This window comes from Apus apus, chromosome Z (genome assembly GCF_020740795.1).
Source record: "Apus apus isolate bApuApu2 chromosome Z, bApuApu2.pri.cur, whole genome shotgun sequence".
NCBI lineage: Eukaryota > Metazoa > Chordata > Aves > Apodiformes > Apodidae > Apus > Apus apus.
The window spans coordinates 61,207,527-61,227,410 of NC_067312.1; the positions used below are offsets into that span (position 1 = coordinate 61,207,527).

A 19,884-nucleotide genomic window follows, 5' to 3' on the forward strand; every position below is an offset into this window, starting at 1 on the left:
CCTCCCCAGTCAGCCAGGACTGGTGATAAATGATGGGGAGCAGCTTAGCCAGTTCTTCCACCAGCTCCCTCAGCACCCTAGGATGAATCCCATTTCACATTAGCCTTTCCAGTTTCTCAAGTTGCAGTATTGAAATCCAACTTCAGGGACCATTTGGAAGTGCTGGTTTCTGGTATTACAGAATCATAGAATCATTAAAGTTGGAAAAGACCTTCAAGATCATCAACTCCAACCATCAGCCCTACACCATCATGACCACTAAACCATCTCCTGAAATACCATTTCTACCCATTTTATTTACCACCTCCAGGGACAGTGCCTCTGCCATCTCCCTGGTTTCTGTTCCAATGCCTCACCACTATTTTCTGTGAAGAAATTTTTCCTGATATCCAATGTGAACCTCTCCTGGTGCAGCTTGATGTAATTTCCTCTTGTCCTGTCACTAGTCACTAGGGAGAAGAGGCCGACACCCACCTCACTAGAACCGCTTTTCAGGTAGCCATATAGAGCAATGAGGTCTTCCCTCAGCCTCCTCTTCTCCAGGCTGAACAACCCCAGCTCCCTCAGCCTTTCCTCATAATACCTGTTCTCCAGACTGCTAATCTGCCTAGTTGCCCTTCTCTGCACCGTCTCCAGCATCAAGATGTCCTTTCTGTACTGTGGTGCCCAGAACTGCACACAGTACTTGAGGTGTGGTATTCTTGGGTATTTGCATTCTTTCATAGATAACAAGTGGTTTTCACATTTCCCTTACAGTTTTCTAAGACTTTCAGAAGATTTCTAAGCATTAGTAGCCAAAAATCGTATTAGATAAGTGTCTGTTGATACATAAACAACTAGGTGCAACTTTCCACTAAACAGAATCCTAAATCTGAGGTAATAATTTCAGAGAGCAACCAGTCTATTGTGGCTTTAATGAAACTTAAAACCACTGCTATTCCTTTCCTAAATGTTAAAGCTTTTAATATTTTAAAGCCCTTTTAACCCAGCTTGATTTTAGACTGGTGAGTTAAATTGGAGTATTAAAAACCTTTCCTTTCTTGCACCATCTTGAAAGTAGTGGCATAGATGAAAGATTTAAATAAACTAAAATATTTTTTTTGTTTACTTGAACTCTGGCTCGTGTTTCCCATTAGTGCGCTGGGAGCGATCCTTGGGTGCTATTGTCAGAGGAAAGAATCAGCCAATGACAGCGGAAGCAGTGAGAAATCAGTGGGAGAAGGTCTGTGACTTTGATAATGCCAGCAAACCCAGAAGTATCCAAGGTAAAGGAGACTTTGATAATGTGGATAGTTTAGGCAAGCAAAGTTAAGAAGAGAATGCTTTCTTTTCAGATATTTGCTGAAACTACTTCAGAAAGTCCACAGAACCAGTGATTTCTTTCATAAACATGTAACCCTAGTGATGTACTCTTTCAATACAGTCAGATCTTTTTAAAGAAACTTGTGTTCTTACCTGTAGAATTAAGACAGTTTTATCTTTCTTAAGAGTTCCTAGGGAAGTGACATCACTGTCATTCCATGTATTACAGCCAGACTATTAGTTGTTTGTTACTTGATTGCACTTTCATTCAGGTAGTAGCAGTGTAATAGAGAGATTGTATTTTCAGTCCTGGAATCTTGTTTTTCAGTAGACATTTCCATACCAAAAAACTCAGACGAAGTAATTCAGTTCTTCCTTACTGCCTTGTATTCCTGGGTAACATCACCCCGTTGGCTGGTGACCAAGATGACTATCTGGTCCAATGCTTTGTTTACTTTCCTTGTTCTTTCCCATATTTTTTTTTTTAACCAAAATGATTCAGATCTTCCCTGTTGCCATACTTGCTTCTCTTTTATATTCCAGATTTTCTCTTTGTTTTCTTATGCGTCCCTTTATTTAGATCCGTAGTTGTGATAGTTCATAGAAGAACAGTATGGACTAATGTTTCCAGCTGCTTTCCAAAATTCCTTTAGATGTTACATTTAGCTTGTTAGTGTGAGTTACTTATGCTTAGTATCACTGATGGTTATTTGGTTTTTATGAGTATCTTTATTTAGGTTAAATATTGAGTACTCATCAAATTATGAAATACCAGCATTTAAGTGTTTGGGACAGAGGGAAAGAGGCATGTTATGTTCAATGCCTGTTTAGTTTAAAAGATACTTAGATACACAGACATATTTAGCCTGTTGGTCCTGAAATCCATTATGGCATTTTGTTAAAACCTTAGGGATATGTTTTTAGAGGCCCAAACCAAAACCAGAATAGGATATACTTTGTGCTTTCCCTCAGGTCTCGGAAGAGGAATATAACCAGCCACACAGTAGTTCTGTATCATCTTACTCACTGTTTTCTCTGAGCTTTGGCTTATAGATATCCCATTTCCGAATGTATGTGAGTTTATAAATGTTCTCTGTCCTGCTATGGCATGATGTTTATAACAACCTAATTCCAGCTTTATAGCATCTGCTCTGTTCTCCAGCCTGTCACATGCATTATGTTATTTTTATGGGTTGCTAGCTACATGGGCTTTTCTTTTGGAAGTTGCTTCAGTGCTACATGTGACATTCCACATTTTTCTCTTGATGCTATTTGGAGAAAAAAATGAGTAAGATTTTGGGCTTCTAAAGTAAACATGCTTACAATACAACATAGTAGGTTTCTACAGTCAAGAAATTATAAATACTACATTAGCATGAATCTCCCATGCAGTGTATGTACCTTATCTTCTGTTTTGTTATGACCTTAGCCAAAATACAGCATTGTGCTTTTGGTGACATAGAGCCATGGATACTACCAGGCTGAGTGAAAACTCTTGCATTGAGGAAAATTCTGAACAAGTTAGCTGAATAGAATTTTATTTCTATATTAAAACTTTTTTCCACTATCAAAATCTTCACTTTAATGTTTGAACTGCTAAATAAGGGAAACCAATAGAGTGCTTGCATTAAAAATGAAAAGCTACAATACCTAGTATCTGTAAGTTAAAACTCCTCTGGAAGAGTTCATTAGTTTCAGTAATTTGATGCTGTGAAGAGCAATCATGTACTAACCATTATGTAAAATTATTTTTAAAAAAATCAATTAGTTAAAGTACTTGCTTATAATAGAAAATCCCATAATTAGAGATGTTAATCTTGTTTCATAATTTGGGCATACTGATAAGAAAAGTTTGACTTTATTCATTCTAGATTACAAAAGGATTGGAGCATCATATATTGGTTGGTGTTTTTCTTAAAGGTAGATTTTTTTGCATGTGTAACAATCATACGTAAGTGGATTCACTTGCACATTTTTTTTTCACTTAAAATTCTCCTTTTTTCCAAGCACAGGGCAAAGTCATTCTCTTAAAGGGAAACAAATTAAATCTGATTTATTGTTTTATTATTATCTAATTATTAAATCTAATAAATTACATGAATGATTGTTCATTGAGAGCCCTTTCTAGCAAAACACTCACTTGGTGTTTTAAGTGCAGCACATTCATAGTTTTAGCAAAAGAAATTTGGCTGGTTTTGCTGAACTCCTGAAGACTAAATGGAGGTACTGTTTCATCTTTGTTTTAGAGTGGTCTTTTAAGAAATGAAAACTTCACATTCTTTTTACCAAAACCTGTTTGAATTAAAAGATTTGAAGGATTTTTTGTCCATCTTTTTTTTTTTTTACTTTTTTTTAAGCATTTCCTAATTTTGGAGGCTTAATATGTGCTCTTGGCATGTAAACTGAATCAACCAAAAAACCTTCTTAATTGTGTACCAGAATATGATTTTATAGAGTTTGTGCCATTTTAATTAATAGGAAATAACTACTTGTCCCTTGATTTGGCAATAGATGTTAATTAATGACTTACTGAAGTTTCTCAGATATCATGATAATGCGCTTAGCTAAGCAATCTTTCTTGATAGTTACCCTGTGTCTTTCTAGACAAGCTGATTGTTCAGTACGATCTTTTGCCCAAGCTCCTTCTCTTATCCCGATAGCTATCCTACACAGTTGGTTTAACTGACTGTGCCTGGCTTTGTACTTTCCTTTTAATTCAAGTGTCTCTGAATGTTCACTCTAGTTATTCCCTAAACTTTACAGACTTGATCCTTAATGTGCTTGGAAAAGTTCTGGGAGTTCCTCTGAACTCCCACACAGTTTCAGGCATAGTCCTGTTAGGTAGCAAAATAAACAATTACTTGTGTGTTCACTATACTATGTCATTTTAACAACAGAAAATTCTGAGAACAGATACTTTTTTTTAATTTTATTTTTTTTTTTAAGAAGCCATGTGAGAATTTAAGCATTAGGAAGTTGGAGAATTGGAAGATGTAGTTTTGCTGGCATCTATTCTCCTACATTCCCTTTACCAGAAGGGAAGGTAACCATCTACTTAACACAACATGAAAATTTTTCTGCCTCTGAGGCAGCAGTGAATCTGCAGCTAAAGCTTTTTCCTAATTTGTATTATGATGTTAATTTTCTTACTAATGATTAAACTGAAATAATAGTTTTAACTTAGTTTATACCACTTCAGAACAAGGTAGAAAACTTTCAAGAAGGTAAGAAGAGCATAATCAGAGCCTTAAGGGTTAGGACACAGAGTCAACTTACAGTGTACATTAGAGTCACTGCAACTGGCTCCCTGTATGCCCGTAGGCAGCAGCAGTTGCAGAAAAATGTGACTTGGCTTAAGAAGTACCAGTAAAGAATCACTAGGGCTCTGATTTGCAGCTGATCTAGTAAGCTGATGTATTTGTCATAGTAGGGTGATTCCATGTTTTGAGATACTGATAGGTCCTAGGCTCTTGTGTCTGTGCATAAGCAGAAGGACCAAATGCAGTGTGACGCAGAACCTTCTGAATGTGCGGTGTGTGTGCAGTAGGTCATAACTGCATACTGCACTGCATGTTGACATGTTGTCTCCTTGTTTTTTCCTGTCAGACAAAACTAGATCCAGTAGCTGTAGCCTCCACAGTGCACTACTTGCTCTTGTGTCCTAGTCCAATTCTTCCTGATATGCAAAGGGAGAAACCAGATTGTTTTGTGAGATAGTTGGAAGACAACAATATGTGTCTTTCAGACTGTATACTGTATACAGCATTCTGTGGTAGGTATTGCAGAGGTTAGTATGTTTCATTGTTTTATTAACTAGGAAAACAGAACTACTGATTTATGTCACCCATATGAGGCTATCTCTCTCTGTCTTTATTTCCTCCTATGTTTTGAAGATACGAGCCAGTATCATAACTATTCTGTACTTAATGCAATAATCAAAGCTGCTCTTTCAAGGTGTAACCCTGCCTCATGTGAAAGATTCGTGTCTGGTCAACTGCTAGAATATAGAATATATGTAAATCTAATTATATGCTTGTACAGTTTGTTGTACCAGAGAGCAAAAGAGCAGTAAAGACTAAAATAAATCACTGCGTTGAGACGTTTCAGTTGCGTGCTGCTATAGCAGTCCCTGGAAGATGAAGGGAGTATGTCAGCACTGTGGTTCTTAACTGTAAGAATTCTGTAACATGTAATTCAGGGGAAAAAAGAATTTATTAAAACATTTTTTAAAAGAGCTTTGCTGCCAGTATTCTAGTAGCTTACTTAAGCTTTTCAGGCAACCTAAAGGAGCAGCATCTTAAAAGTTGCTTTGATATTAAAGGATGAAAACCATTCTGAAACATACAGCATAACATAAACTTTCTGCGATACCTCTCAAGAAATTTGGGGCCTAGAAGCATAGATATATCTCATGCTGTTGATATCTGTCACAGAAATAAAGAAATAAACCCAGGAGTTCTTGAAATAATATTCCATCCTTCATGACAGTTTTTTTCTGCATACATATGCTTTGAAAGCCAATAAAAGTGTTACTGATTTATTTTTATGTGACCTGGATCAAGTGCTGTTGCAGATTACAAATGTAATAGCAGGCCAACATTTAAAACAAGTTTTGGTGGGGCCTTTAAAAGCTAGCATTTTAGAAAGGAGGATCATGGAAACTACTGACCTGCCAGCCTCACCTCTGAGCCTGGGTAGATCATGGAATAGATTCTCCCAAAAGGTATGTTAAGGCACATGGATTCCACGGAGGTGATTTAAGACAGCCTGCATTGCTTCATCAAGGACAAGTCCTGCCTGACCAACCTAGTGGTCTTCTATGATGGAGCAACTGCATCAGTGGTTGAAGAAGGAGCTACACGTGTCCTTTATCTGGGCTTCTGTGAGGCTTTGACACAGTCCTTTACAACATCTTTCTAAATTGGAGAGATATGTATTTGATGGAGTGGACTGCTCAGTGGATAAAAAATTGTTTGGATGGCTGCATCCAGAAGGTAATCGTCAATGACTCAATGTTGAAATAGAGATGAGTGAAGAGTAGTATCCCTCAGAGGTCTGTACTGGGACTAGTACTGTTTAGTATATTTGTCAATGACATAGACAGTGGTATTGAGTGCACTCTCAGCAAATTTGCAGATGACACCAAGGTCAGTGATGTGGTTGACATGCCTGAGGGACAGGATGCCATTCAGGGGGACCTGGACAAGCTAGAGAAGTGTGCCCATATGAACCTCATGATGTTCCACAAGGTCAAGTGCAAGGTCCTGCACTTGGGTCAGGGCAAGCCCCAGGATCAATACAAGCTGGGGGAAAGGGTGGGAGGAAGGGACAACTAGCCATTACCAACTGGCTGCTGGACACTCATTTCTACATCAGCAACTCAGTGCTGGGGCACCTACATGCCAACCAGCAGGTGGCATTTTTTCAGCATGGAGAACAGAACCTCAGGGACCAGGTGGCTCTGCTCATGGTCCTCTGATTTTTGCAAGGAAGCTGTGTATGTATAGGGGAGTTCAAGTGTATGAGTCACACAATTTGTAAAATTAAAAGTTAATTATGAGATATTATGATCAGCTCATTTAAAGTTGCAGTCCTGAACATCACTTTTAAAAACTGTGTTTTGATGTTTTTTAAGTGCATCTGTTTAACATCACTTTTATAAAATGTTTCTGGATGTTTTGCAAACTGCATTTGTTTAACATAATGTTCAAAAAATTCCACCAGCCAGTTGTTGGTGGTGAGATGGTGGCATCCAGTTGGCAGTGTCCATTCAGCAGTGACCAGTTGTCCTAGACCCAGCTGGGGTATAAAGGGCTTGAGAGCAGCCTTGTGGAGAAGGACTTGGTGGTACTGGTGGATAAAAAGTTAGACGTGAGCTGGTGAGGTGCGCTAACAGCCCAGGGGCTGTCTGCGGCTGCATCAAAAGAAGCATGACCAGCAAGTCAAGGGAGGGGGCACAAAGTGGTCAGAGGGCTTAAACACCTCTCCTTTGAAGAAAGGCTAAGAGAGAAGAGGAGACTCTGGGGAGACCTTATTGCAACGTGTCATTACTTACAAGGGGCTTGTAAGAAAGAGGAAGACAAACATTTTGGCAGGGCTTGTTGCAATAGGACAGGGAGTAATAATTTTTTAACTAAATGAGGGGAGATTTAGACTAGATATAAGGAAGAAATTTGTGACAATGAGGGTGGTGAAGCACTGGAATAGGTTGCCCAGAGAGGTCAGAGATACCCCATCCTTGGAAGCATTCAAGCTCAGGTTGGACAGGGCTCTGAGCAACCTGATCTACTTGAAGATGTCCCTGCTTATTGCAGCAGCAGGTTGGACTAGCTGACCTTTAAAGTTCCCTTCCAACCCAGAGTATTCTATGATTTGTCTAGTGTTCATCCAGACACTAGACAGCTCACCAATTTGAGAGTCCATTTACATAATACATTTTGGAAGAAAGACTCCTTGAAAATAAGATTGTAGTCTTCTGCACCATTATTAAATTACAGGTTGCCTTTATACTGTTTTTCTTAATGATGTAATTACATGTAAAATACATGTTAGTAATCTTCTTTTCGGATGTCACCTTTAAGAGTGATAGTTCTGTGCCTGCATGGAAGTGGGTTGTGAAAATGAAAAGTTGCAGAAACATTCAGGTTTACTTGGACATCAAAGCTGTGTTTTGCCTTGAAGGTTTAAAAGAAATGTGAAAGTCTTTCTTTGGGTCATGCAAGAAAGCAGATAGTTTGTTACTTCTCCCAGCAGCTCAGCTCTGCTTTTTCTTCATTCACTTCATGTAGGAAAAAAGGGATAAAGGGATTGCCTTTTAAAGGGTTCACATAAATTGCAAATCACAGAATCACCAAAGCTGGAAAAGATCATCAAGTCCGGCCTATGACCTAACACCATCACATCGTCTAGAGAATTGCACTAAGTGCCACATCCAGCCTTTCCTTGAACACATCCAGGGATGGTGCCTCCACCACTTCCCTAGGAAGTCCATTCCAATGTCTAATCACCCTCCTCTGTGAGGAAGTGCTTCCTAATATCCAACCTAAACCTCTCTTGGCACGACTAGAGGCTGTGCCCTCTTGTCTTGTCACTAGTTGCCTGGGAGAAGAGCCTAGCCCCCACTAGACTACAACCTCCCTTCAAGTAGTTCAAGAGACTGATAAGGTCCCCCTGAGTCTCCTCCAGGCTAAACAACCCCAGCTCCCTCACCCGATCCCTATAAGATTTTCCCTCTAGTCCCTTTGCACATTTTTTTTGTCATGAGATTCAGGCCACAACAAAACATTATAATGGTTTCCCAGGCAGTGAGACTGGGTTTAGGAAATCAATATTCTGCAAGAAGGTATGCAGCTAACTTGTATGGTATTTAGGGCAGTTCTGTATAATAGACTAGCAGGTTGTTACTCCAAGCAAAAGTGCACATTGGTATACCTACAGGGGTTTTGAAGTGGAAGGGAGCAGCTCCAAGCTAACGTAGTTAAATAATGATTTGGAGTTCTTCTAATGTAAACACTTTTTAATTTTTCTGTGCATGATTCTCACAACTTTGATTCTTTCTAATACAGAAGTGTTTAATACTTATTTTAGCCATATAAACTTCAAGGAGCAACCTGTTCTCGATGGCCTGCCTTTACCATTGTTGAGTTCTGTATCTCAGCCATGCATTGTCTCACTTGCAATCTTGACATTGCTCAAACCTCAGACTTACTCATTATTTATGTGACTTGAGAAGGAGAGTAACCACCAGGAGATGAGATCTGTTACTTGTATTGCAAATAATTTTCAAGATAAGAAAAGCAGTACTAATTTTCAGATGTTTGCTTCTGAGACAGTTGGAAGTTTAATGCTCATTATCTCCTCCTTCATACTGTGATTCAGGGAATAAACAGAGTATTTACAGACATACTCCTCTTTGCTGAAATGGTGACGTATAGCACCTGCTGTGTGTCAGGCACTTGCATTAGATAGGTATCATGGTTCACTGCTGGGTGCAGAACTGATGGAATCTGTAGAGATCACTGTCATTAACTGTTGTGTAGATGCCTGTAAAATGCAGCAGTTTTCTCAATTTGAACATGTATATTTATTGTGTTTAAAAATTAATTGAGAAGTACTAGGTTAAGTCTCATTTGCTGACATGTTTGTTGTGGTTCTAACTAGTGTGTCTCATGGCTAATTATAAGTGATTTTTTAAAATCCTTTGTCTAGAATCCATAAGTGTCTTGAATGATGCTCTAAGTCAGATAGAGTCTGAAGGAAATATTTCTATGAACTCAACAAGCTCCAGATCCGTGGTTCCTTCATCTGTTGACACAGTAAGTATCTCTGCCTACCAGGTACACCCAAAGTTAGGTGAAAATCTTGAGCCAGGAAGACTTGTGTTGCTGATCAGCTCTGGCTTTCTGTCTGTGAAAAGAATGGTTTCAAACTGTGTTTTAGACTGTGAAGTGAGGAAACAGAGTTAAGAAACATGTCCAGACTCAACTCTTCGTTTTTCTTGTTGCCTTAAGGCTAAATAGACTAAATAATGATGAAAGCAATGAGTTTGGTAAACCTCTTTAGTTAGGTTATTGTTCAGAAAAGGGGCAAGGAGCAGGTCTTGTTGGGCAACATGGTTTTGCTCTGGCTCCTTCTCTATAGATGAATTCTTTTTTCTTGTTTCAATCTTATTGCAGTTTTAATTAGTTCATTCTTGGTTTGTTTTAGAAAAATTCTTATGCATTGCTGGGAGCAGAGCTCTGTGTAGTTATACGACTTATTCTTGAAGTAATTTGTTTGCAGCATTATATAATGCATTATGTTAGAGTTGTTTGTACTGCACCAAATACATTAAAATTTTATGGTATATTTATTAGTCATACTTTATGTTTACATGTGACCATAAATAAAATGCTCAAATGTGAATTTTGTTTGATACAAGAATTAGAGAATTAACATGAAGTTTTATTTTATATTTCTTTTAATTTTCAGGCAAGCATTGTTGGCCGGAAATTGGCTACCAACGTGTATCAATATACTCATTTAGAGCCTATTCTATATGCCCTTGGTGTGGGAATGTCAACTAAAGATCCAGATCACCTAAAATTTCTCTTTGAAGGAAGTGAAGAGTTCTGCTGTTTACCCAGTTTTGGAGTAATTCCTGCTCAGGCTTCTATGTTTGATGGTGTTCCTTCTCTTCCAGGACTAAATATAGATCTTGCAAAGGTATGGAAGAGTTAAATATCTAACTTCGTTTGTGCTTTATGTAACTATAGAGTGATTTTAATGAGTATGTTTGTAATGTGTATTTGTGATTTATAGAACTATAACGTGGCATTAATTAGTATGTTTGTAATATTAATAAGTTTCCTTTATTCTTGGAAAGGAAAATTCAGTGTTTTGTATTCTTATGTGTTAAGAAATTATTAGTTTACCTTATTTGTATAACCTGTGCCTTCCTAAGATGGTATGAATGGTCATTTTTTATTACATTTTGTGTTCATCATGCTGTTATTAAAACACTACAGTTTAAAACTTAACTTTAAAAGATTTTTTGTTGGGGATGAAATTGGAAATACAAACCAAAAAACTTGTGGGGTTGGTTGGTTGGTTAGTTTTCTTTCATTTGTTCTGACCACATCATAAAATGACTGTATATTTTCTTGCTATTGTGATGAGGATAGCACTAGAATACACTGATTGTTGTTACAGCACTGCCTTTCTTTATATAGATGCTGCATGGTGAGCAGTATCTGGAACTGTATAAACCATTGCCAACCTCAGGTGAGTCCTTTTGTGTTGCTGATTTGCTTTTCACTATGACAGCAGTTCACGTAGTCACAATAATACGGCTATAAATGGAAATAGGGAAGCTCTGTTTCTAGCTGGAATTTAAAACCTCTATTCTTGGGATCAGGTGTTGCTTTTCTATAGTATACTTAGTAAACTCATGCCTAATCTTTGCTATAATAAGCAAATATTCTACATGCTGGTGTTACTCTACTGTAATTTGATCCTAACTAGCAGAACTTTTCTTTCTGTAAGGTTGCATCATAGAACTTCTGCTGTTTGCCTAAAGTTTCTTCAACATTGTTTGCACCTGAGTGCCTGTAAGAGAACAGGATTTAAATTCTGCATGTAAAGGAGGAATGGACATCTTGATGAGGAGGCTAAACAAAAAGTTACTTTGCTTCCTGTCAAAATTTTTGAGATATTAGTTAATGCAGTAGCAAGCTCTTCTCACAGGTGGCTGTTGGTTTTCACAGATTACAATACTGAGCAGTACTTGTTAGACTTCTTCAGGATATGCATCCATGCTTGTGTCCAGGTTTCTTCATGAGTGATTTTCAAAAATTAGCTTTCCAGAGTGTAGAAGGAAAAAAAATAATCTTGCAAGCCACAGATATAAGCCATAATTTCTTGCTGAAACTAAAAGAAATGTGAAAGTTCTATTAACTTCAAAGAAGTCTGCTAATAAGAAATCGGTTGCTAGAACTTCCTAAAGGTTTTTATTTTTCCATTCCACAGGCTTACTATGTAAATATACATGGTTACATATCTCTGTCTCTAGAGCATTAACCTTTTTAGAGACAAACTTTATAAACCCACAGGCCCAGGCCCTGAGCTGAGCAAGACTTCTATAGAACTGTAGTTGTCTCAGCCCTCTTGAAAATTTTGGGCAATTTGTAAGTGATTTGAGGTGTCTTTGAGTTTAGCGATGTGTTGGGAGTCTGAACTGTGATTTATGTTTAGCTCTGAATCACAAAAATCACAGAAACATCATGGTTGGAAAGGACCTCTGAGATCACTGAGTCCAACCATCAACCAAACCAAACAAAAAAAACCAACCACCCACAAAAATCCTGACAACCTCGGCCACTGGAGCATGCCCTGAAGTGCTTCATCTACACATTTCTTGAATACCTCCAGGGATGGTGACTCAACCACCTCCCTGGGAAGCCTGTTCCAGTGCCTGACCATTCTTTCAGTATAGAATTTCTTCCTAATATCCAATCTAAACCTCCTCTGACACAACTTCATGCCATTTCTTCTGGTCCTACTTGGGAGTAGAGGCCAACACCCACCTTCCTACAATGTCTGTCAGGTAATAGTAGAGGGCAATGAGGTTTCCCCTCAGCCTCCTCTTCTCCAAACTAAACAATCCTGTGGGTAAGAATTAAAGGACAGGGTAGTATGGGTGACACAGTTGTGGGGGTCTACTACAGACCTCCTGATCAAGATGAGGAAGTTGATGAGGCTTTCTACAGGCAGCTGAAAGCAGCCTCACAACTGCAGTCCTTGGTCCTCATGGGAGATTTTAACTATCCCGATATCTGCTGGAAGACTTATACAGCCAGCCTTTCACAGTCTAGGAGGTTCCTCCAATGCATTGATGACAACTTCTTAATGCAAATGGTGGATAAGCCGACTAGAAGAGGAGCACTGCTGGATCTTGTGCTCACCAACAAGGAGGGCCTTATTGAAGCAGTGGTGGTCAATGGCAACCTTGGCTGCAGTGACCATGAGATGGTGGAGTTCAGGATCCTGTGTGGGAGGAACAGAATTTCCAGCAGGACCAGAACCCTGGACTTCTACAGAGCAAACTTCGGCCTCCTCAACCAATTGTTAAGGGAAGTCCCATGGGACAGAGTGCTAGAAGGTAAAGGGGCTCAAGATAGCTGGACAATATTCAAGGACCACTTCTTGCAAGCACAGCATCAGTGTGTCCCAATGGGTAGAAAATCTAGTAAGGGAGCTAGGAGACCAGCGTGGTTAAAAAAGGAACTGCTGGGGAAACTCAAGTGGAAGAGGAAAATCTATAGATCATGGAAGGAGGGACTGGTCACTTGGGAGGAATATAGGAATGTTGTCAGGGAATGTAGGGAGGCAACTAGGAAAGCTAAGGCCTCCTTGGAACTTAACCTTGCAAGTTGGGTTAAGGACAGTAGAAAGGGCTTTTTCAAATATATAGCCAACAAAGCTAATACCAGAGGCAATATAGGCCCACTGCTGAATGAGGTGGGTGCCCTGGTGACAGAGGATATAAAGAAGGCAGAGGTGCTGAATGCCTTCTTTGCCTCTGTCTTTACTCCTGCAGGCTTTTCCCATGAGCCCCAGATTTATATAACCCCAGAAGTAGTCAAGATAGGTGAGGACATAGTAGATGAGGATTGGGTTAGGGATCAGTTGCATAATCTGGACATCCATAAATCGATGGGTCCGGATGAAATGCATCCAAGGGTGCTGAGGGAGCTGGCGGAGGTCATTGCTAGTCCACTCTCCATCATCTTCGGTAAGTCATGGGTAACTGGAGAGGTGCCTGAGGACTGGAGGATAGCAAATGTCACTCCAGTCTACAAGAAGGGCAAGAAGGAGGACCCAGGTAACTATAGACCGGTCAGCCTCACCTCCATCCCTGGAAAGGTAATGGAACAACTTGTCCTTGGCACTATCTCTAGACATATCAAGGAGATGGGGGTCATCAAGAGCAGTCAGCATGGTTTTACCAAGGGTAAGTCATGTTTGACTAACCTCATAGCCTTCTATGAGGAAATTACTAGGTGGATAGATGATGGTAGAGCGGTAGATGTGGTCTATCTTGATTTCAGTAAAGCATTTGACACCGTCTCCCACAGCATCCTTGTAGATAAGTTGATCAAGTATGGGTTTGATGATCAGGCAGTGAGGTGGATCAAGAACTGGTTGAAAGGAAGAAGTCAGAGAGTTGTAGTCAATGGGGCAGAATCTAGTTGGAAGCCTGTGACTAGTGGAGTCCCTCAGGGGTCGGTACTGGGACCGGTGTTGTTCAATATCTTCATCAACGACCTGGATGAGGGCACAGAATGTACCCTCAGCAAGTTTGCTGATGACACCAAGCTGGGAGGAGTGGCTGACACACCAGAAGGCTGTGCTGCCATTCAGAGAGACTTAGACAGGCTGGAGACTTGGGCGGGGAAAAACCTGATGAAGTTTAACAAGAGCAAGTGTAGAGTTTTGCATTTGGGGAAGAAAAACGCCATGCACCAGTACAGGTTGGGGGCTGACCTGCTGGAGAGCAGTGTAGGTGAAAGGGACCTGGGGGTCATGGTAGACAGGAGGATGACCATGAGTCAGCAGTGTGCCCTTGTGGCTAAGAAGGCCAATGGCATCCTGGGGTGTATTAGAAAGGGTGTGGTTAGTAGGTCAAGAGACGTTCTCCTCCCCCTCTATTCTGCATTGGTGAGGCCACATCTGGAATATTGTGTCCAGTTCTGGGCCCCTCAGTTCAAGAAGGACAGGGAACTGCTTGAAAGAGTCCAGCGCAGAGCCACAAGGATGATTAAGGGAGTGGAACATCTCCCTTATGAGGAAAGGCTGAGGGAGCTGGGTCTCTTTAGTTTGGAGAAGAGGAGACTGAGGGGGGACCTCATCAATGTTTACAAATATGTAAAGGGTGAGTGTCAAGACGATGGAGTTAAGCTTTTTTCAGTGATGACCAGTGATAGGACAAGGAGTAATGGATGCAAGTTGGAGCATAGGAGGTTTAAGATGAATATCAGGAAAAATTTTTTTACTGTAAGAGTGACAGAGCACTGGAACAGGCTGCCCAGAGAGGTTGTGGAGTCTCCTTCGCTGGAGACATTCAAAGCCCGCCTGGACGCCTTCCTGTGTGATGTACTCTAGGTGACCCTGCTCTGGCAGGGGGGTTGGACTAGATGATCTTTCGAGGTCCCTTCCAACCCCTAGGATTCTATGATTCTATGATTCTATGATTAATCCCAGTTTCCTCAGCTGCTCCTTATAGAACTTGTTCTCTAGACCCTTCACCAGCTTCATTGCCCTCTGCTTGCGTACATAAACTATAGCAAGATTCTACTACAAGTAGAAAACCCACAAAACATAAAAATTGAAAAATCCGCAGATCTGCAAACCAAGATTTGCGAAGTTTCACAGACACTTTTATGACAATCATGATGATCATGATTACTATGACAATTACTTTGATTGTTATTACCATTATTATCATTTTTAGAAAGGAAGTGTAAAGAGTGATCTGTGCACTTCATTCCTGAAGCAAAACCTTATGTATGTTCTTTTCTTACAGGGCAATTAACTTCAGTTTCAACTATTGCTGATATTCTTGACAAAGGATCAGGAGCAGTCTTGCTTATAGATGGTAAGAAGGTTTTATAATTTTTGGAGGGGAGGCAGTAAAATTTGACAGGCTCAGTTTTTAACTAGCTGTACCAATAGTTGCCAGCTTTTCTACTGGGAAGACAGCTTATTAAATCTTAGTGAGAACTGAGAAATGAGCTAACTAGCCATAGCTGTGTAAATGTATAATGCGGTTGTTCTTGGGCAGGTAACGTATTGAAATAAGAATACCCTCTTGGGAAAAGATTTCAGAGAAGGCTTGTTTTTTTTCTTATGTACAGGGAGTAGTGCATTGTGCAAAATGAACAATGTTATTTAAAAATAATAAGTACTTAATCCTCTCTAAAGGCAGCTGTATTAGATTCTGCCACCCTTCAGCAAGCATGTTTGCACATGTAATGCGTGTATTTTATGCGGTAGTTTTGCAGAGGTTAGTCATATGTTTATGTTGTGTAGACTCTTCTGCAAAGCAGCCATCTTTAAGATTAAGCCCTTCTGTTTCTGCAACATGCAACAGGGTTTTTTTGTGAGCGGTCTTGGTGGGTTTTAAATTTATTCTGGAACTGGACATGACCATGAACAATAATAAGAATTTCAGTCTAAGGTGTAACACAGTGTAGTAGTCGTGAACTGGAAATAGGAAGGGGAATCATGATTCATTGTAGCAAGTGTGACTTCTTCAAAAGAAGGAACACAGGTGACCTTAAGCTAAAGCTTGCTTGCGAGCTCTTTTCATATAAGCTACCAGTACCACTTTCTGTATGAGTTGGTAATGTGCTTTGCACATTAGGGATGCTTATTAACTCTTAATACATCATATTTTATGGCACTATTCTGTAATATTTAAATAATTTGCTAGTGCAATATGAAATGCTGAAGTAAATACTATTTTCAGCATTTCAGAATATTTTTAGCACTTTGAATGTTGTCAGCATTTCGATGGCTCATTCTTCAATATTGATGCTTTCATATAGGTAAAATTCATGATAAAGTTATTTGAAACAAATCAATAGTCTTCACTAGTGAGGAACTTGGAACAGTGCAACATAGAAGTGTGACCATTGTCCCTTTGGTTGATAAAATGAGCTTTATATCATTGAAGCTGAATTTTTCTCTTGTAACAACACATGCTATCTATATGAGAAAAGAGATCAAAGACAATATATGACCTTCCACTTTTGTTGTCTTTCAGTGAATACCTATTGTGGAAAGGAACTAGTCTGTTATAATCAGTTCTCCTTGTTTTTTGTTGGAGCTGGAGGATTTGGTGGAAAGCGAACATCGGAAAAGGCCAAGGTAAATTCACACATACTCATATTTTTAAAAAGCACATTAAGACTTCTTTCAGCACTGTGAGAAAAATTATTTGCTTTATCAACTAGGAAGGATAAACTAGCAGTGGCAACTAATGAGATATTTCTACATTCAAATATTTGAAATTACAGATGTAGAATATCCTAATGGGAAACAGAATAGAAGGTTCTGTAGAAAAAGTTTAGGATCTCAATTCTGTGGATTGGATTTAGAAAATTATGCCTGACATAAATTCATATTAAGTGCACAATGATGTGGAGAGAACACACCTCTAGAGGATTCAGATTAGGTCTTTTAAAGTTGATAGTATAGCAGGCCCAATATGAATATATCTGGCCCAATTTGACCCAGTTAATTCCTTAAAAGTGGTAAAATCTGCTACGTGTTGTTACTTTGGGCTATGCTGAATTCCTTAAAATCCTATTTCTGTGGGTCAGGTGCTCAGCTGTCCAATTTGGCAAGAGTCTCATTGACTCTTGGTTTTATGAAACCCAAAGGCAAGCTTTGCAAAAAAAGAGTAACTTTATTTTTTCTATTTTATCTATGTATTTACTTCCAATGACACTTTCTGTAAGTGCAAGTTCTTGTTAAAAAGCTAGCTTCGGAATGGTTCTATTTTCTCAATCCACTTTTGAATTAAATTTATAGAGACCTCTTAGATCAGAACAAGAACAAAGAAGTGGCTTTTCTTTCTAAGTCCTGTTATTTCCTCAGGTAGATTTGGGGAGCTTTACCTCTCTGGTTTACAGTTTTAAGGGCAGACTTTTAGATTGCTCTTGATTCATCATTGGCAGCAAGGAGAGTGACAAAGCTGAGATTTTAGGGGCATACTGCTGAGCTTTTGGATTGTGCCAATAACAAAGTCTCGATTTAAACTTGTTTCAGCTCTGCTGTCATGATCACATTTCAATTGCTGCCTCACTGCCTAATCTCCAGTTGGGAATATGTCATCTGTGTGTCATCAGTTCAGCATGATAGTGTGTGTTCCACTGCTCCACCTGAGACGTTTTCTTTCTGTTTAAAGGCACAGGGAGACTTATTTATATTGCAAAATCAATGGATAGCTAGTGATAATTTCATGTGTATGTATACAGAAAGTGTTTGTGTATAGTTTAGTAACTTGTATTTCATGTGTTAAATTTTTGCTAATAGGTATGATCTTATGTTAATACTGCAAGATGTTGCTATTGTAAAAAGACTAGCTTAGTAAAAAGCTGAGAAGTACTCAAATGTGTAGTGTTAGGTTAGAACTTGAAATTTCTAGAAGACATCTCTAGGTGTAACTCTATAAATCTGTGTATTTGTGTGGAAGAGGTTTGGCAAGCTCATGGAAAAGAGAGAAGTAGCATTATAGTTTCTCACTTCCAGTGGAGTGCTGCATTTTGGGAATGAGCCAAAAATAGTGTCACATGAACAGATAGTGGGGTCAGTCCAAATACATGAAGTAGCTATTCAGGTACATACAACTGTTGTCTCCTTCACACTGTGTTTAAGGTGGTGCCAGCTATGGCCTAATGTTGTTACTGTGAACTAGAGTCTTGAGGCACAACAGTAATAAGCAGTCAAATTCTACAGAGGCCGCTGCATGCAATAGGACAGTTTCAACTGATAATTTTTCCTGTTTTTTCTCTGTAAACCTCCCCAACTAAAAAGACATCCTTGTTCCTCTGTGCCAAAAAGAAATCTTGAGCTGACCAGGCATATTTTATAATGGGTCTTTTTATCACTTTGCACGTTTATTGCATCAGCAAACTAAGGAGAACAAAATTCCAGGTTTAGGTCTATGGTGAGCTACATGTTGTATGAATCATATCCCTCCTCCTGAGTTGGGGTGTTTTTCTCCTACTGGCAGAGGAGTTTCCATAATGATTTATTTGTTGATTAGTTTTAATGTATTAATGGCTTGGTAGATCAGGTTGAGTTTCTTTAAACTAACTGGAAATAAATTGGCCAGCCATTCTTGTTTTGAAAGCATGTTAGGTATTGTCCTTGTTATCAAGCTGATTAATGTATATGTCCATTGTGGCTCTCTTAAGTGACAAAAGTAGGAGTGATAATATCTAGTCTTTCAGCAAAGATACGGATTAGTTTTGCTGTTAATAAACAGGAAGAGGTTTTTGCTGTTATTAAATGTGAAACTACACAGCACTGGGTTTCTTTTGATTTCTCTTCTCTTTGGAAAAGAGCTTACACAAGTGAGAGCCAAGTTGCTTCCCTTCATTTTAGAGATTACACCGGGTTCTCTTTGTTTGGACTTTTTTAGTTTGAAAACACAGAAAGGAGAGGAAAAAAATAATATTTCAGCTTCTCTAATAGTTGATTAACTCTCTAGTTGATTCCGGTGTTCTTTTTGTTTATCATGATCTAGGATATTCTCTGTCAGTCTGTTAGTGAAGTTTATTTCTTCAGAACTGAAAAATGAAGCTGCAGATTGCACAAGGAACAGCTTTTTTTTTTTTTTTTTTTTCAGTAATGTAGAGCTTAACATGGAGTATGTAATTGCAAAAACAAAAGAAAAAAGTACAAAACAAATAAAGAGTTGAAAGCTATGGAAGCTATTAAAGGCCAAAAATTATATAGTCCATAATGTACTCCATTGAACTTTTAAAAGTATTATTTTAAAAGCTTAATTTTAGTTTCTGTGTTACAATGCACTAATGTTCTATGAGGCAACCGTTTTTTCTGAGTGAATAAATCTTGTTTGAGCCTTTTTGGATGGTTTGGAAGAAATGTAATCAAACTGGTCTGCTCTAACATGTAAGCGTGATCTGATGCCTAGGGATCGCTGTCTTTATGAAGCTAACCTTCATAAGAGACTTTTTCTAGCCTAAATATCTTTTTCTGTTTTTCTGTAACTGCTGTTTCTCTTTGTTCGTACCTTGGTATATTCTGGCATGGGTACAGATAGATTTTTGGACTGAAATAATAATACTCCTGCTTTTCCTTTAGGTACCAGTGAATCCACCCAAGAGACCTCCTGATGCTGTAATTTCTGATGTCACAACAGCTGATCAGGTAAAGTTTTTTGTGCTCTAGGTCTGGAAATATTTATTTTGTTTGGAGAAAGGAGTCTTATGTGATGTTCACTAATAGTTCAAAATTTCTGATATACCTCAGGTATTCATAACTGCATACTTCTGTGTCTTTATGTATATG

At 38.9% G+C, this 19,884-nt stretch overlaps 1 protein-coding gene across 2 annotated transcripts in view; it reads left to right on the plus strand.

The window, feature by feature from the left end:
* Positions 1-19,884, plus strand: part of HSD17B4 (hydroxysteroid 17-beta dehydrogenase 4) — a 70,323-nt gene that overhangs the window by 17,990 nt on the left and 32,449 nt on the right. For both annotated transcript variants that reach the window (XM_051641931.1, XM_051641932.1), the window contains 7 exons: positions 1,137-1,265; positions 9,511-9,617; positions 10,273-10,506; positions 11,013-11,064; positions 15,365-15,436; positions 16,607-16,710; positions 19,678-19,743. In XM_051641931.1, the coding sequence (XP_051497891.1) occupies positions 1,137-1,265; positions 9,511-9,617; positions 10,273-10,506; positions 11,013-11,064; positions 15,365-15,436; positions 16,607-16,710; positions 19,678-19,743 (764 nt within the window). The remainder of the gene's footprint in view (positions 1-1,136; positions 1,266-9,510; positions 9,618-10,272; positions 10,507-11,012; positions 11,065-15,364; positions 15,437-16,606; positions 16,711-19,677; positions 19,744-19,884) is intronic.